At 39.6% G+C, this 17,594-nt stretch overlaps 1 protein-coding gene across 9 annotated transcripts in view; it reads right to left on the reverse strand.

Annotated features, from left to right (window-relative positions):
- The window catches only part of LOC149319486 (dystrophin-like), a 1,434,671-nt gene that overhangs the window by 398,974 nt on the left and 1,018,103 nt on the right, over positions 1-17,594 (reverse strand). For all 9 annotated transcript variants that reach the window (XM_089511816.1, XM_089511819.1, XM_089511811.1 and 6 more), the window contains one exon: positions 45-283. In XM_089511816.1, the coding sequence (XP_089367942.1) occupies positions 45-283 (239 nt within the window). The remainder of the gene's footprint in view (positions 1-44; positions 284-17,594) is intronic.

Raw genomic sequence — 17,594 nt, forward strand, 5'->3', positions numbered from 1 at the left:
TCTATTGTTATGTAGAAAAATAAGTATCTATATAATTCACATACCTTTTGTTTTATGATCATGTCATTGATTTCATCAAGATCACCAACAGTGACTATCTGGGATTTTATCACTCGGTCCAATAAAGAAAGCCAGTCAGTGAGGTCTGCCCATGCCTTATTGAATTCAGCCAGGGCTGGCACCTCCAGAAGCAAAGATGATGGCATTTCTTGTTTGGAGATGGTGGTTTCCTTGGTTACCAGAGTTTGCGTAACCACAGTAACAGTCTGGTCAGGAGAAGTTACTGAAAGAGAGGAAAATACTGTGGAATTATTGAGTAAAGAGACTAAGATAAAACATTCCACCAAATGACACAATTAAAATGATAATTATTTTAGAGAATTCATTTGTAATGACAGTATCAACAACAGAAATCAAGCGTTTTTGGTTGTTTTTGTTATTTTATTGATATATATTTATGGAGATATGAATAAAGCACTATTCGTCTCCCAAATGTCAATACATCTAGAGCAGGGCTAGGCAACCTTTTTGAGCTGGGGGCCGGGTTTCTGTCCCTCAGACAACTGGGGGGCCGAAGCCAAAAATTAAATAAGTAAATAATTTTTTTTTAAAAAAATTAAATAAATAAATAAGCCGGGACAAATGTAGGACAAAAATTTCAAATGGAGGACACTTTTTAAAAAAATGGAGGACACGCAAAAAATTTGCTGATTTTTTAAAAAATGTTAATATAAATGCATGTTTCGGAGGCTTCTATAGACAATTGCCCCTCTTGCCTGCCGCTTGCCCCCCTTGTCTGCTGCTTGCCCCCCTTGCCCGCCTCCTCCTGATAGGCCAAAGGCCCCACGCCCTCACGTGAGAGGCCAAAGGCTCCGGTGGCAATCGGCGGCAGGACCGGGCTGGGGCCGGTGCTAAGGCCTTGTCAGGCCGCATCTGGCCCGCGGGCCGCAGGTTGCCTACCCCTGATCTAGAGAGTAAGACAACAATGTTATATGTTTGGAATGGGATATTTCAATTAAAATTATGGAACAAATGACAAATTTCAAACAATGTTGCACTGGCCATTTCAAAAAAATCTGAATTCAAAGTTGCAGATTTTCAAACTGTTTATAGCTCCAGACAGTTTGTGGAACCTTTTACACTCTATCTATTCTATCATTACATTTTTATAGATTTAGGTCTCGAACAGAACAGCTGCTTCAGCCAGCTTCAACCCAGTTTGGTTTGTGGCATTTACAAGCTCCATATCCCCAAGTTGCCTGGAAGTCATGCCAGCAATTACATGCCTGGTGGCTTTGGGCAAGTTGAGGCATGGCGTTTAGATGCCACACACCCACAAGCCAGCTGGAAGCCAGCTGAAGCAGAGATGGAGCAGCTTCAATCCACTGCAAATAGGAGTTTGGGCCGGATTTTGGTTGGATTGGGGCCATGGTGTGCGGTTGCCTTGGCCCCAACCTGGCTTGAAGCCACCCCCTTTGGGGCGGTCTGTTTCACCCCTTTGTATGCCAGCTGAAAAGGATCACAGCATGGTTAAAATCCAAGATTCCAAGATGGAGTAAAGTTCCACTCCAAAGAAACTATGACACATCACTCTTCTCATCTCCTGCAGGACTGACCTGTCTCTTGACAGGAGTCCCCAACATGGCCATTTAGTGGCTGGTAGAGAGTGTCATGGCAGCAAAGTGACATCAAGGTATGTCCCAATACTTGGATACACAATGACAAAGGCATCTTCTAGGTCCTCCTAAAAGTTTTCTTGAAAATAGTGTTGTCATGTGTCCAGCTGCCGGGACATAGCTGGATGCTACTCCATCCCTTCCATGCCCCGCAACATACTCTTCACCAACCACTAAATGCCATTACCTGGGAAAGATAGGTACCTTCTGAAGGGATTAGGCAGGTGTTGAATTCCCCCCTCTGTAACAACCAAATATAAAGTCACTAATAGAATGCCATCCCATTTTTGCCAGGTTAAATTATCTGAAAAATTACTACTTTCCTCTACAGGTTGAGTCTCCCTTATCTGAAATGCTTTCGACCAGAAGTATTTTGGGCTTCAGATTTTTTTAAATTTTTTTTTGAGTATTTGCATATACATAATGAGGTATCTTGGGAAAGGGACTCAAGTCAAAACATGAAATCTATTTATGTTTCATACAGACTGCCTTTGGGGTTTGGCATGGTTGCTCAGAAAACAACCACACCAGACCCTGGATGGGCTCTCTGAAGGTTGCAGTGCACTGCCTTCACAGAAGCCATCTAGGAGGGCAGTCAGCCAGAGGGAAGGCAAGGCAGTCCCCCCCCCCCCCACATCAGATGAAAGCAACCTCAGCAATGCCACTGTTAGAAGGGCCATTGGCATGACTCCATAAGGCATTTTTCTGCATTACTGTGTTCACTCAAAGCAGTGAATGAGTTAATGAAGAGTTACTCAATAATTAATTAAGAGTGAGGCATTCTAGAAATCTGAAAAAATAATACTGAATGTTACATCTGTTTACCTTCACGCCATTTAAATGCATGAGCAAGAAACAGGATGATTTAACTTTTTAAATTGGTAATCACCACAAGGAATCAGACAATATTTTCATGTATAAGTTATGTCATTACACACATTACACCATTACTGTGCTGACTTCTAAAAAGAAATCAGTGAAGGAGAACTATACTAACTTAGAACTAAAATATGTTCAGGCTGTAAATATACCAAAATAATAATATTTTAAAAAATGCCACTGAAAATAAACCCTTATTCCCCGATGCGCTAGCACAATTTATGTGAAATCTTTGAAATACTCATAGCGAAAGGAAGTAAGTGTTTGATATTTATCATTCTGTTAAACACTAGGAAGCTCAAATAGAAATAGAATTATTCCTTACATGGAGAAACATATTGTGACATTCCTTTCAGGACACTGGAGACAACTGCCTGAAAATACATTTTTTTATTACACTAAATTCTACTATATGAAAGAGCTGCTAAAGATTTACCTATCAGACTGTTTTTCATATAGGTTTTTAAAACTGTTCATATGTTAACTTCACAACTGATCCTGCAAGATCAATAATTTAGTATTTGTTTGTGGTGACTAAGGACATTACCACACATGTTTTTCTCCTCAGCTGGTATGGGTGTAAATCGTTTAAAAACATATGTTATCACACCCCTCTGTGTCCAGCTCAGAGGCATCACATACCTGATCCGGACTTGTCCCATACTTCACAAAGAAAGTCCTGTTCTTTGTGAAGTCTGGATAGGATATGTGATCCCTCCAAGCTTTGTACAGAGGCCTGTGATAAGATTCATTTTTAAGCCCATACCCAGCCCATGCTCAGCTCAGGAGAAAAACGTGTGAAATAATCTCCTAAAACAAATAGTCTGCCTAATGTCATGGTAAAAATGAGATTTGAATGTAACCACATTTCACTGAGAATGTATCTCTCCAAACAAATTAAATCCCATTGAAATCAATGTGATGTACTCTCAGGTAGGTGCATAAAGACAGTTGACATAGAAAATTTCCACTTTCATCTATCTAGGTTTAATCAGTGCTACATGCTTTGTTTTGCAGTGCTGTTGAGTTCAGAACTTAAAAGAAAGAAAGAAAGAAACTCCTCCCACTTGGCACTTGTAAATGCAGAGCCATGTACAGAAATAATAAGATACAAAAGCTTGTTACATGTCTCAGGTTTTTCTGAGATTATAAACATTGTGAACACATAGGTAAAAAGATGCATCTAATTTTTTTGAGGAAGTTTCAAGGACAGGGGTAAAAAAAAGCAAACAGTAGACATTTCCACAATCAATATGCTAAATTTACATAACTAGGAAAGACAGTGCATATTTTGCAAAATCATTGCTACCTAACCCCAGAATAATGAGACCAGACACTGAAACGAGATAAAACAGGGCCATTTATTGACCTATGTAATAAATTCTTAACAGAACTACAACTAATTTCTAACAACAACTAAGTGTGGGAGAAGCTGCATCTAGTGTCTTTCCCTAGACCACCTCTGCAGCTTATCTGGACAATAACACCTGAGCCCTCAATGACAACCCAAAAGCTGGGTTATTCGCTGGCCAGCCCACATCAGGAAGTCTAACTAGAAAGCCCCCATCCCAATCCATTAATATTAAAGATGGGGTTTATCTTTCAAGCCAGACCTAAGGGCAATTTCTTCCTGCTACCTCCCAGGTCACAAGGCCTAAAGAGGCAGTTCCAGAAACATCCCTTCCACCCAAACGGTGTCCAAGCTGCTCGCCAAAATATAATCCAAATATTTATGCCAAAGATAGGTATTTATACAAACCCAATTAGGATTCAAAATTTTAAAGCCAAATCAGGTATTATCAAGACTTACCCAAGCCAATTTCCTATATGCCACTGGAAACAGTATGGGGGTGGCAAAAAACCTGGGGAAACGGGGGGGAAATCCTACCCGGTCCCCTAGACGACTAAGCCTGAGGGCAGGGAACCGTCTAATTAAAAATAATAATTGTAAGCCGCTCTGATAGCCTTTAGGGCTGAAAGGCAGGCTGTAAGTACTCTTATAAATAAATAATAAATAAATACTCTACCAGTGGTGGGTGGGTGGTTCGATTTCTTCACAGCAATGAAGCTAAGGGGGCAATATGGTAAAGCCTTGCTCAGACCATGTCCCCAAAGCCTCACTCCATGGCAACCTTGCCATAGCATGATTTTATATCACTTGTCACATCCCAGAGGAGGGCGGCAAGCAGCCCATCCCTACCCCAACTCTTCCATCGTTGCGGAGGGCAGGATGGACAGCAATTGAAAGAACACCCATGCTTTCTTGTAAATCACATAGCAGGAATAATATGACACTTCTACAGTATGCCACCAGCAGAGCAACATGTTAATGTTAATTATGCTCACAATGGTTTTTATATTACAAAAATTTAAACCAGAGCGTAAAGCATATGAAATTATGTAATTTTATAGGCCTTTTCCAAGGAATGATATGGCAGGTAGCATATTTATTAACTGCTGTCATGCCCCTGGCATTTTTGCTGGAGTTTTACACTCTCTGGTGCGGCAGAGGCTACAGCAAGCACATAAGGAAACAAATAAGAGGAGCAATAACAGGAAGCAAATAATAACAGATTGTGATACAATACTTTATACATCCCTGTGCTTGTTGGCTTTGACTTAATAATATTAAGCTGTGAATTCCCTGAACCAATTTTGAAATCCAGTCTTCAAAGCACAGAAAGAAAACAATCCTTACCTACTTTGTTCCAGTAAACACTAAAGCAGGCAAGTCCTATTTATAGCTGTGATAATTGAAATGTGTGTGCACAATTATTCAGATTTTCCTCAACAAAAATGATGGGCCTCAAAACCCTTTTCTTAAATTTTCCTACTTTTCAGTGGTTTTTATTTGTAAAGAAGACAAAATGCATGTTTAGAATTATTTTACCTGTTTCAAAAGTTACCTGGTTTATTTTTGTGTTCTTCCTTCCAGAAGGAAAAGAGATAAGAGTATTTTGACCTTCTTTACCTTTCCACTACATAGTTTGTTTGTTTTTTTCTATTACAATCATCAGTTACAATTTCTGACAGCAATTCCAAGAGGTCATTTGATTTCATTTTGCCATGATAATGATGCCCTTAAAGGCACATATCAGGGTTGTTGTTGTTTTAACAAGTCATGATTGAAAAGGAGATGTCTTATACCTTGATATAAAGGAACATACTAATGAGATGAGTAGGTGGATTTAAGGAAAGATTACATTTCTTTAGCAATCTAATTATAATACACACACACACACACACACACACACACACACACACATATTGTTGCTGATTTCTAGACACGAAGAAAAAAAGTGAGCATAGCTTGCTGAACACCGGTGTAGATTCTCTGGCAGAGATTTATGTTCTGCCAGGAGTTCTATTGAATCTCAGCCAAAATGTTAAATAATTCACATAAATATCTTATTTATAGACATTTTGAATTTGCAGGCTGCAAATTGATTTTTAAAAGAAAAATGTGTTTGGGGGGAATGTGTGTGGTGGTTGGATGAGTTCTTTGAAGGTATTGCAGGGGCTATGGCAGTAGCAAAATAGGGCATACAGGGTTACACTTCCTTCCTCCCTGCACAAGATTATCCGAACTAATGTGTGGAAGATTTAATAGGATGAATATATGTGAACAAGACAAAATGTAATGAGAATAACTGCTGTGTGTAGAATTTGCAACTCTACAGTTATTAAGAGATTGCTAGAAAAGATCGAGTCAGTTAGGTGAGTTTAGTCAGGCAGATTCCGTACTGTTATGGATATTATGAGTTGAGGGGTGCATGCAGAGGGCCTGAAAACCATTTTTGATTCCATGAGATGTCAAACAGGCTGCTCACCATAATTTTTTCAAAAGTGGAAGGGACTACTGATTCTATAGGACTTTTTGTTTTTGTTTCACTGTTACAAATTAATCCAAAATGTGCACCCTAGTGACATTTTTAAATCATTTTTTTAAATGAGAGGACTTTGTTTCTAAGGCTGTGAGAGTGGATTTCTGTGGTGTTCTGGGGAGAGAAGAGAGGTAAGGCTGCATATCCTCTGCAAGCTGCATACCCCTTTGAGACAGATGTGGCCAATGTGCCACCCTTGCCAAAAAAATAAACCATTTGGAAAGAGCTTCTCTCTCTTCCCTCCATCACCCAAGAAATGTGCTAATTAAGTTCAGAGAAGAACAATACAAGCCAGCTGAATCTACAAAATGTAGCAGTCAATCAGCACAGGAGCTAGATCAGAAAAGGAGGCAAACAGCTTACTTTGCTCTCTTCAGAACATCCTAGAGGTACCATGGATTCTTCGAGATATCTAATGGAGAGCATGAATCTCTTTGAGAGTTAATGCTGGGGAGCACAGCCTTGCTATTATGTGTCTTTGAGTTGAATTCAAGTTAAGGCAACTCTAACTTAAGAATTTTCTTGACAAGATTTATTCAGAGGAGTTTTGCCTTTGCCCTCCTCTTGGGCTGAAAGAGTGTGACTTCCCTAAGGTCACCCAGTAGGTTTCCATGTTTGAGTGGGGATTCAAACCCTGAAGTCCTAGAGTCTTCATCCCAAACTCAAACTGCTACACCACTCTGGCTCCTTGTAGCTCAGACTTTAAATACATCTTTTATCACAGTAAGAAGCCAAACCTACAGTGACCCCAGGCTGAGCAAACTGACGATTCAGTATGTACTGAAACCGTAAAATATTTCAACATTCAGATGTGAGATCCCTACATTTAATATGGAAATGCTGAGATGTTGAATATAGTTCAGTTTTGTAAGTATTAATACGCTTATTTTAATGTGAACACATTCATTTCCAGATTTGGTTGATAACAATGGCAACATTCTCTTTGGGGAGAAAAACACTTTGATGTGAGGGGGAGGGAAACACTTTCTTAATTCATTTTTGACATCACAAATTCTACCTCATCCCCATTCCTATCTGAAATAAATTTACATCCAATTCTGCATCATGTTTTTGTATAAATCACTTCTTGCTTCTTTATGCATAAAAATGAACCATTTTCAAAACTGAGGCATTTTTTTATAGGCCAGATAATTACATGAACCTTGCTTGTCACAAAGAGAAACATTGAAAAGATATCTCATTACAAAACAGAGGTTATGAGAATACAGCATTAAATGAGGTCACTGAGAACTAAATCTGAGCTGGTCTTTTTCATGAACTAGATAATATAGACCTTTTTATGTCATTGCAGTGTGACTCCAAAGTATCCTGATAATTTAGTGCTGAGGATATTTAGAACCGCAGGTTGATCTGAAATGCTTGGTACTAGAGTTGCTTGGGATCCCCCCCCCCCCCCCATTTTAGAATATCTGCTTATACATAATGACTTATCTTGCTGTTGGGACTCAAGCTTTCATATAATTTTATAAATTAAATTTTAGATACAACCTTTTAAATATCTTTGTGCATGAAACAAAGTTTGTGTACCTTGAACCATTATAAAGCAAAGGTGTCACTCTCTCAGCCAATAATGTGTTTACTTATGGAGTATTTTGGATTATTTTGGATTTCTGGATAAGGGATACTCAACCTGTACTTAGTTGTGTCAAATAGTTGTGAGTTAAAATACTTGTGTATATACAATGAAGGAAGACCTCCCCCTTCAGCCTGCGACAGGGTGCAACAAAACATGAGCATGGCAAATCTACCCACTCTGTTTTGCCAGAGGATTTAGTTTGAACTCATATTTCTGGGTCAATGAAAACTGACTGAGATGCAGCCATGACATATCCCACCACACAGGTAAATGTGGAACATGAATAGAGGTAGCTTGTGACAGCTGTTTTCCAGTATAACACAACTATTAGCTCTACAGGGAACAGTCCTTGTTACAGAGGAGATGGTAAAACTAGACAGTTGCAGATAAGAACAGACATGAAAGTGAGTTTAGTAAATGACTAAACTGAAACTGTTTTTTTTTAAAAAGGAGGAAGAAAACAAAGATAGATGTAGGAGCTTTGATTTAATGTGATGTCAGAAGTTACAATTAATTTGCTTCCATGACAGCTGATTCCAGTTAAATGTCTTTTTATATATATGGACTCTACAGGGTAGTATGGGAAGGGAAGAATTGAAAAGATGACAGATATTTATAACCTCTTAAGCATGATGGCTATTCATTGTATGATTTCATAAGAGTATATAGGCTGCTTTATATAAATCACAACTTTATAGCACAATAATATGTGTCATTTGCATTAACCTTGTGATCATTAGTGTTTGTTCAAAGTCCACTGTGCATGCAGATATTAGAAGTCTACTAGTGATGTCAGTCATACAGAATCAGACCAAAGGCCTTTCTAGTTTAGCATTTGGTTTCTCACAGTGACCAACAAGATTTCTATGGGAAGCACACAAGCAGGACATGAGGGAAACAACTCTGCTTTGCTTTTGTTCCTTAATGGTGTTCAGAGGCATGCTGTCTCTGTTCCTAGATGAAGTATAAATCGGGCATGTCTAGCAGCCATTGAAAGTGGAATGTCACATCAATGTTACCAGGACAATTTCATAAGTAAAAAGGCTCAAGATAGGAAGCACATGGTGCATGTTGGAGACTGAAGATAGTTTTGATCTGAATCCTAAATTGTCTCAGATCCCATTTTTGCCTCTGTAGCAGTTTAATATTATGGCAGGAGATAAGATGGTATAAATCAAATTAGTTTCACTACATTAAATTAACCCCCTCTTCACCTGGTTCCCATCCTGCCTGTGCTGGTATAAAAAAGAACAGGATTCCAACTATTTCTGATTCTAATCAAAACAAAAGATGATTGCACAGAATACTGGCAGTATATTAGTCAGATAAAAAGTCATACAACACTTCTTTGGCTCTGTGTCATGAATGTTTAAAATTCATAAAGAGTAACTTGTGTGACATGGTAATCACATCACTTTGTGCAGACTGGCTGCAAATACAGTGCACCCACGCCATACGCGGGTGCACTATACTCAGCTTCCCACTTACGCGGAGGCCAAGTGACAGTCTAAACAATGGAAGCGTGCCTGTGTGCACTTGCCGTGCCACTGCCGCATGCATGCACCCCATTGTTTCCTATGGGGTGCGATCATACATGCATTTTCCCTTAGGTGGGGGGGGGGTTCCGGAATGGATCCCCTGCGTAAGGAGTGGGCCCACTGTATATTGTTGCTACTGTTGTTGTTGTACACCTTCAAGTAGTTTCCAACTTATGGTGCCCCTAAGGTAAACATATTATGGGGCTTTTTGGGCAGTATTTGCTCAGAGGGGTTTGTCTTTGCCTCCCTCTGAAGTGGAGAGAGTGTGACTTGCTCAACGTTTCCATGGCCAAATGGAAAATGGAACCCTTTTTTCCAGAGTTTTAGTCCAATGCTCAAAACACGACACCATGTTGGGTCTGTCTGTCTGTCTGTCTGTCTGTCTGTCTCTCTCTCTCTCTCTGTGTGTGTGTGTGTGTGTGTGTGTGAGAGAGAGAGAGAGAGAGAGAGTATGAAGCAACTGAACAGTAGTGTTTGCATATAGACTTGACTGTCCCAGAAGGATGCTATAAAACTAAGATTTAGTAAAATGACTGAAAAAAGGTATTAGTATAAATAAATAAAGCATTGCATTCTTCCTACCTCAATGATATCAAGTTGGAATAGGTGTGATGAACAGCACAAAGTGGCAATTACACATGGAATTCAAAGGACAATGTTGGAAGCAACATTGATATATTCCTCTAAATCAAGACTATACAGTGTTAAGGTATTCATTTCTTAGATCCAGAAATTCTCTTCCCCTCCCCTTCCAAGCAGAGTTGGGTCACAGGTTTTCTTCTTCTAGAATAATGGCCATGTTGGAAAGCACCATACCTCAAAAATCAAAATGTTCTGCAGCAGGTTCTTCCAACATTTTGGTGTTGATTGCTGATCTTGCATATACAGTAGATCAGAGTAGTTTTCCCAATATATCACATATTACATTCAGGGTGCTGACATTGATTCACATACATGACATTGGTGGAAAGTTGCATTTTGTTTAATATAATAGATTTTTTGACCACTGTGTCTGCTTTTAAATGTTATTTCACACAAATATGCACAAGGGAATGTAATGCTTGGATGCACAATGACATGTCCCAGGATTTTCAGTTGATACATTGATTTTAGCTCTCCCCACCATATTTCTCAGAGTATTGATGATGACAGAAAGCAACAATAGATTTAGTCATAGCTTTAGAAAGATATGATAAATTAGCTATCAAAAAACAGCTCTCTTTGATTTTCTAGTGATAAATGGGAGATGATGGTCAGAAATCAATAACAAAAGGCTCATGGGAAGAGCATATCATTTAACTCATCTGCTCAGAATCTTTGCTGGTATTTGCATATCAAATACATTCACCTAACAGGAGCCTCTGCTCCAATATTCCTTGCTTTGATTTAGGGTGATTCTAAGAATGAGAGACATCTAAGACACTCTTGCTATAAACAGCTCTACTCAGATCCTGTAAAGCTGTGGTTTACTTCAGTTTTAACACCCATAATCCTGTTTTTCTACTGCCTCTCACTTTACCAAGCATTATCGTATTTTCTAATGATTCACATTATATAATGTTATGTCCAAAGTACAATACCCTCAGTTTAGCCATCTTGGTGTCTAGACAGAGTTCACCCTCAATTTGCTTGTTTATTGATTTGCTCACCCATTTATTTGTCACCTTAGCAGTCCATGGTATCTTTAGAACTCTTCTACAGCACTACATTTCAAATGAGCTGATTCTCTTCCTGTCAGCTTTCTTCACTGTCCAGCTTTTGCAATCATACAGAGAAATCCAAAGTATTATGGCATGGAAGATCCTGGTTTTGGTATTCAGTAGTAAATCTTTACACTTATCAAGTTCTTATTTAGTTCCTTCATAGCTGCCCTTCCAAGTCCTCTGATTTCTTGGCTACAGCTTACATTTTGATTTATGGCTGAGCTAAAGAATAGAAAGTCCTTGACTATTTTGATGTCTTCATGATCTATTTTAAAGTCTGCATTATTATCCCTTGCGTCCCTTCCTTTTTCTTTTCTGGACCCAGGTTGGACATCTGGCATTTCTTACTCCAAATATGTTAAAAGTCTTTGTTGTGGAATTTTGAGTATCATGGCACAATGGAACTCAAACTTTTACAACAAAGACTGCATCTAGAGTATTTCCAAGCTCTTCAGCCATTATTCTATCCTCCATATCTATTGCCAGATTTTAATGAATTTGAATGGATTCTGTCTATATAGCCTGCAACAGCTCTACTGGTATATCATATAGTCCTGGTGATTACTTTCTTTCAAGCACTTTGAAAGCACTTCCCTTCCTAAAATGGTGGGTTCGTCGACAAAAATGTATTCCTTGAATGCATGTTATCTTTTCATTTTTTTTTGTATAATTCTTAGTTTATTGTTTTCATTGTCTTTTTATATATTTTTTATCGTACATTGTGTTGCCCTGTTGGTCATATAGCATCCCTCTCTTGCTCTAAATTTCCATTTGATTTCTTGAATCTTATGGAAGAGGTTTCTTGTTCTACCATTTTTGTCGTCTTTTTCTATATCTTCATATTGATTTTTATAATACTGTATATACTTGACTATAAGGGCACGTTTGGGGCCCAAACAACTCTGGATTTTGCCATTACCCATGGATAAGTCAAGGGTAAAACTTGGAGGCTCCTTCAGTGTATGTATGTGTTTGTAGAGCAAGAGAGACACTAACTGATGCTATTTGTTTCAACATTGGTTTCAGCCAGCCAGCAGGAGTGGGAGAGGGTCTCTGTTTTTTATTTAAAAGCAATTAATCCACTCAGGACTTTTTCTGCTTGACTCAAGAGAAAAAGAAGCTATCTTCCACTGCATAGGGAAATCTGAAATTGCTGCTATCACATTATCATACTGACCCATAAATAAGTTGGCCTGGTATTCTGGGGTCAATTTTTGGGCATACATTTTTAGACTTATAGATAAGTATATACTGTAGTTCTCTTTGTCCCAAAGCACAAATCACTTTTAAAAAGTTGTATTCAATATTCTGAACCTATTCCTATCACTTTTTTTACTTTTGCTTCTTGCCTGTCCTTAACAGTTTTTATTACATATGTCTCTCTCTCTCTCTCTCTCTCTCTCTCTATATATATATATATATATAGAGAGAGAGAGAGAGAGAGAGAATAACAATATATATATATATATATATATATATAGAGAGAGAGAGAGAGAGAGAGAGAGAGAATAACAATCTTCACAAATATACCCCCAGAGTGGTTGGAAGGCATGCGGGAACAGGAAAAGCTGGCCAGAAAAGCAGTGGAGAAAGTCCGCTCTTTGCTGGTGGCCCATTTCGGATAATGGCGGTGGCCTGGATCAGGCCAGGCCAATGTGGTCACTGTAGTCCTGCACCAAGTGGGGTGGGAGCAGCCTCTGGCTGCTCCTTTTGCCCCATGTCTTCATGACCCCTATAAAGGCCACAGATTACATAATGGGAAATGCAAAAGAAATTCAAGTGATTTTATGGTTCCTGTAAAAATATCATAAACTTGAACCTGATGAACAAAATGACAGTGTGATCTGCTCAAATCTAAAATTGAAGGACAAGTTCTGTGTGCATATCAAATGTTTTGAAAAACCCTAGGGAAAGTTGAGTGTAATGTACAAAACATCTGTACTTTTTCTCTCCCTTTCCTGCCTTTCACTTCTTTACTAGTTTGAATTTAGCAATCCTCAGAATGGAGAAGCTGGTGAGAACTTTCTTGTATGCCAGCCCACTCATGAATGGAGTCAAGTGCCCTCAAAACAGATCACTGCTGGATGTGAAATAAATGTACATGGGAAATAAGCAATATCCACATCCTGGAGTCAGGGTCCATTGTGATTCTTCTTTCTGTGAATAATAAGACTTTTTTTTTTACACTGAAGCCATTCCTGTTTCCAATCTTTTGCCTACAGCTTTAAAATGTGTATTCCTAAACACATGAAATATATGTACTTTGTAAAAGTCTTAATCTCATTTTCAATAACCTAAAGCTCTGTGAGAAAAATAATAGCCAAGGCCCTGTACAGACCGGCAGTTTACGGTGCCCTGTATGCGGACTAGGGTTCAGGGTCCACACGGCTGAGAACCCTAGTTCACTGCCCTGGCACCATCATGATGCATTCCCATTTACACGGGGCATGCCATGATGATGCAAGGGTGGTGCAGTGCCCAAATGGCACTGAATGGAAAGGGCGTCATCATGGCACGTGAACTTACAGCAGCTTCTTTTTGTTCCTGAGAGGGAGCGGATCGTTGCCGTGGCGTGCAGTTGCCCCAGGAACAACCAGAGGCAGAAAGGAGTGGCATCTCACCACCCCTTCCTGCCCTCTTTCGAGTCCCTAAGTTATCTTTAATATCAGACACATTCAAAATCAAAATATTGATGAAAGAACTTTTAGAAATACAGCATTGATGAAATAATCCAAGAATTGGCTTCATAAAAGTTCAATTGCCTGCTCTGTCTGTGATGTCCAAGAATTACATCTATAATATATCGATGTCCATGGCTTTTATAGGGGCTGGGAGTCCTGGCACTGATTAAAGATTATACTTTATCTTTATAATCTGAAGTATCATTAATAAAGTTCATTCTGGCCTAGACTTATTGCTCCATTCAAACCTTTCTAAAAGATGAACTACCTCCAGTTTCAGTCTGCTAAAAGTTACTGTTTCCTATGAAACTCTTCTGGAGCCATATTCAAAATGATCGATCAGCCCCTCCCCATCAAGGTTTATTTCAGAACAATAAAGGCATGATTTAGCATGAATATTTGCTTGTATAACAATGGAAAATATTGTCAAAAACAATAACTTCCAGATTTATTTTTCTAATTTCACCAGATATGGACCATTGATTTTATTTGCACAAGTTAGTTGTTCAACACCTAAATAAATGGTAGTGGAAACAATTTAATGCAAGCCAATTATTGAATTCTTATTCTCAAATTCTTAAGCTGTGGTCTTCAAATAAAAGACAGTGGGCTTGACTTTACTTAGCAGATGTCATGGGCCAAGTCTGGACCTGGAAAAGCAGTCTGAAGAAGAGGATGAAGAAGTGACTCAGGCAACTCCCCCATGCAAAGAGCAGCTTGCAACTGCAGAACAGCCTCAACTAGCTCTCTCTGTGAAGAACAGCCTCAGCCAGCAGGACCAAGGCAACACTCTCCTACAACTAATGAGGCAGAGGGCACAGCTAGGGAGGTAGCACAGGCCTGAAACACATGAACGAAATAAAGCAACTTCTGGCTGCTTTGGGGGTGTAGCATTTAGATCCTCAAAGTGGCTGGAATCTGTGCTGAAGCTGCAATAAGGCGCGCGCGCACACACACACACACACCACCCCCAAAAGGGGTCAGTTTAGATTGACTCCTGGCCTGGAACTATGGTGGTGGTGGCCTGCTTTTGGAGCAGTCCATGTGGTCACCATGATCCCCTGCCTCATTGTTGCTGGAGTGGCCACAGGTCTTTCCTATAGGGCTGTCTGCTTTGCCCTGCAGTCTCAAAATCCAAAGATGAGGTACAGGGAGAGAAGGACAGATCAGCAACACTCAATGAAGTTGCTTGCCAAGCAGTAATGGAAAGGTGTTAATTAGAACCAGCTGAGACAACCCATTTAAGAGCTGAGTTTGCCTAGGGCTAGTTCCAGAAGCAACATGCTTGCTTCTTAAGCAGCACTGCTGTCTCCCAACGCCTGTAATTTGGAGCTTTGGCTTCTTATCGTCTTTGACCCTTGCATGTGTTCCTTTTGCTTCTTGTTGATTTCCTTGAATTGGACTGCTTGACCAACACTTTTTTTCTAGACACACTCCCACAGAGACAAGGATGCTTTCTGGGTTCTGGTGATTTATGGCCTTTGTGGGAACCATCATTTAATTGTTTTCTCCTAACTAGCTTACATATGTGTTAGATTAATCAGGACACTAGAATACTCCAGGCTGTCCCTGGAGTATTCTGGCCCTGAATCCTACCCCCCCCCTCCCATTTATCTTTTAGTTTGCTCTTTCTTCTAGCAATAATGGGTGGCTGCCTTTCCACACAGTCCCTGTTTGTCACATGGTGGTGCTGCTGGTGTCACAATGAAGCACCAAGCCATACTATCAATCCTGTTGGCTCATTCTGACCCCAGAGTGACTTGTGCCTGCAGTGGCAGCACCAAGTGACAAATAGACACTGCAAGTGAAAAGATAACCAATCCCCCATTGTCATGGGACACCCCCCCCCCAAAAAAAACCTGCAAAATGTGAGTTTTTGAAATATGGGTTAGGTAATACAGGCATCAGGTACAGGCATCATGAAATCAGACAGTCCAGATCCAATTCTTTGTTTTGGCCCTGTGTCATATAAATGGGATGCAGAAAGCCCAGGGGAAACTACAAGACTAATACTGTATCTGTATGGAAAGACAAAGCACGGGATCCCAAAGTGATGGTCAATAGGTGCATGTACATCAGAGATATCTTTCCTTTTTTTTCTTTGAAAAGCAGTTAACAAAGGAGAGTTATTGATTTTTCTTATTTCTGTATTGTGTGGTTTTGCATATCCCAGAACTCAGATTTCTAAAGCTATTAGAATGACAACCTTTGATTCACCTCAGTTTTGCTATTATTTTCTGCAAGATAACATTCGTGCTTTTGTCTTACATTGACTTATTCCCTCCTCTCTGATTCATAATTCTGTAATTTATAATTCTCCCAACTTCTGACTTTTAAAAGTGTATTTCAGTAGGGGTACTGTAGTCAGTCTTTAAGGGCTAATCACAGTAGCTGAGGCATGTGAGTAGTTTATTAGTATGTGTCTTTTAGTTGACTCATGCAAGGCAATCATTTCAGTTTCTAATGTATCACAATATAGATATGATGGTTCATTCACTTTAACAGCCAATTCACTGATGCCATCCTTCAGAGAAAGAGATGGGAAACAAACATCACCAATGGCACTTTCTAACTATAAGTATAGTTATTGGCAAATGCTTTTTGCCTGCAGCAAGAACCAAGGCAAAAGTGGAAAAAGAAAGGATGATAACTGACACAGTTGAGTTAAGCAGACCACAAATTTATTGATAGCATCCTTAAATGCACTTGGCATAGAAATGACAGGGATTTCAAGTCTCTACCAACTGACACTGCTGACATTTCCACCTCAATGCTGTATGCTGAAAAGAAGTCATGAGAGGAAGGGAAGGATACCACTGGAACACTAACCTTCAAGTTAGATAGGCAACTTAAGCCCTTACTCCTAAAGTCCTGTTGACAGTCTCTCATGATGGAGCACAGGAGATGGCTACTTTCCTTATGCCAAGCTAGAGGCTCATTTTCCAGTGATAAGGATCTTAGCTCAGCAGCCTCTACCATAATAAACTGATCAATGCTTGCTTGCCCTTAGCCACTGTTAAATTGCCAAAGTGTCGATTACACTTTGCCAACACCTCCAAGTTTAACTAACAATAGGATCATAGGCCCCCCCAAAAGTAATCTACCTGTCTCCTCCTCATACTTGTTTCCATGTGTAATCTTGACCTGGCACAATGACAACAAGAGGGTCCATACTTGATTAGCAATAGCAAGCACATTTCTATACCGCTTATCAGTTAACTTAGCATTCCCTAAGTGGTTTACAATGTGTAAGCAAATTGCCCCCAACAAGTTGGGTACTCATTTTAGTGACCTACAGAAGGATGCCAGGCTGAGTGGACCTTGGAGTCCCTAGGATAGAACTCACAACTTTGTTGTTTGCAATGCAGGCATTTAACCTTTGCGCCACCAGGGCTCCATTGCTGTGCCTGGCTGGTTGTACTTTCAAAGTGTTTGCTCCATTAAGAAGAAAAGAGCCCCAAATGAACAAAAGCCTTTTGGGTTCTCATCCTTTTCCTTGATTGTGTCTATACATCTGGTATGGAGATTTCCTCTCTTTCTGCTGCCCTCCACCTTTCCAAGCATTATTGTCTTTTCTAGTGAGTTGTCTCCTCTCATGATGTGGCCATCATTAGAAAAGTATGGCAGAAAAGTATG

Source organism: Sceloporus occidentalis, unplaced genomic scaffold (assembly GCF_023333645.1).
Source record: "Sceloporus occidentalis isolate IW3139 unplaced genomic scaffold, rSceOcc1.0.p SCAF_2, whole genome shotgun sequence".
Classification (NCBI taxonomy): Eukaryota; Metazoa; Chordata; class Lepidosauria; order Squamata; family Phrynosomatidae; genus Sceloporus; species Sceloporus occidentalis.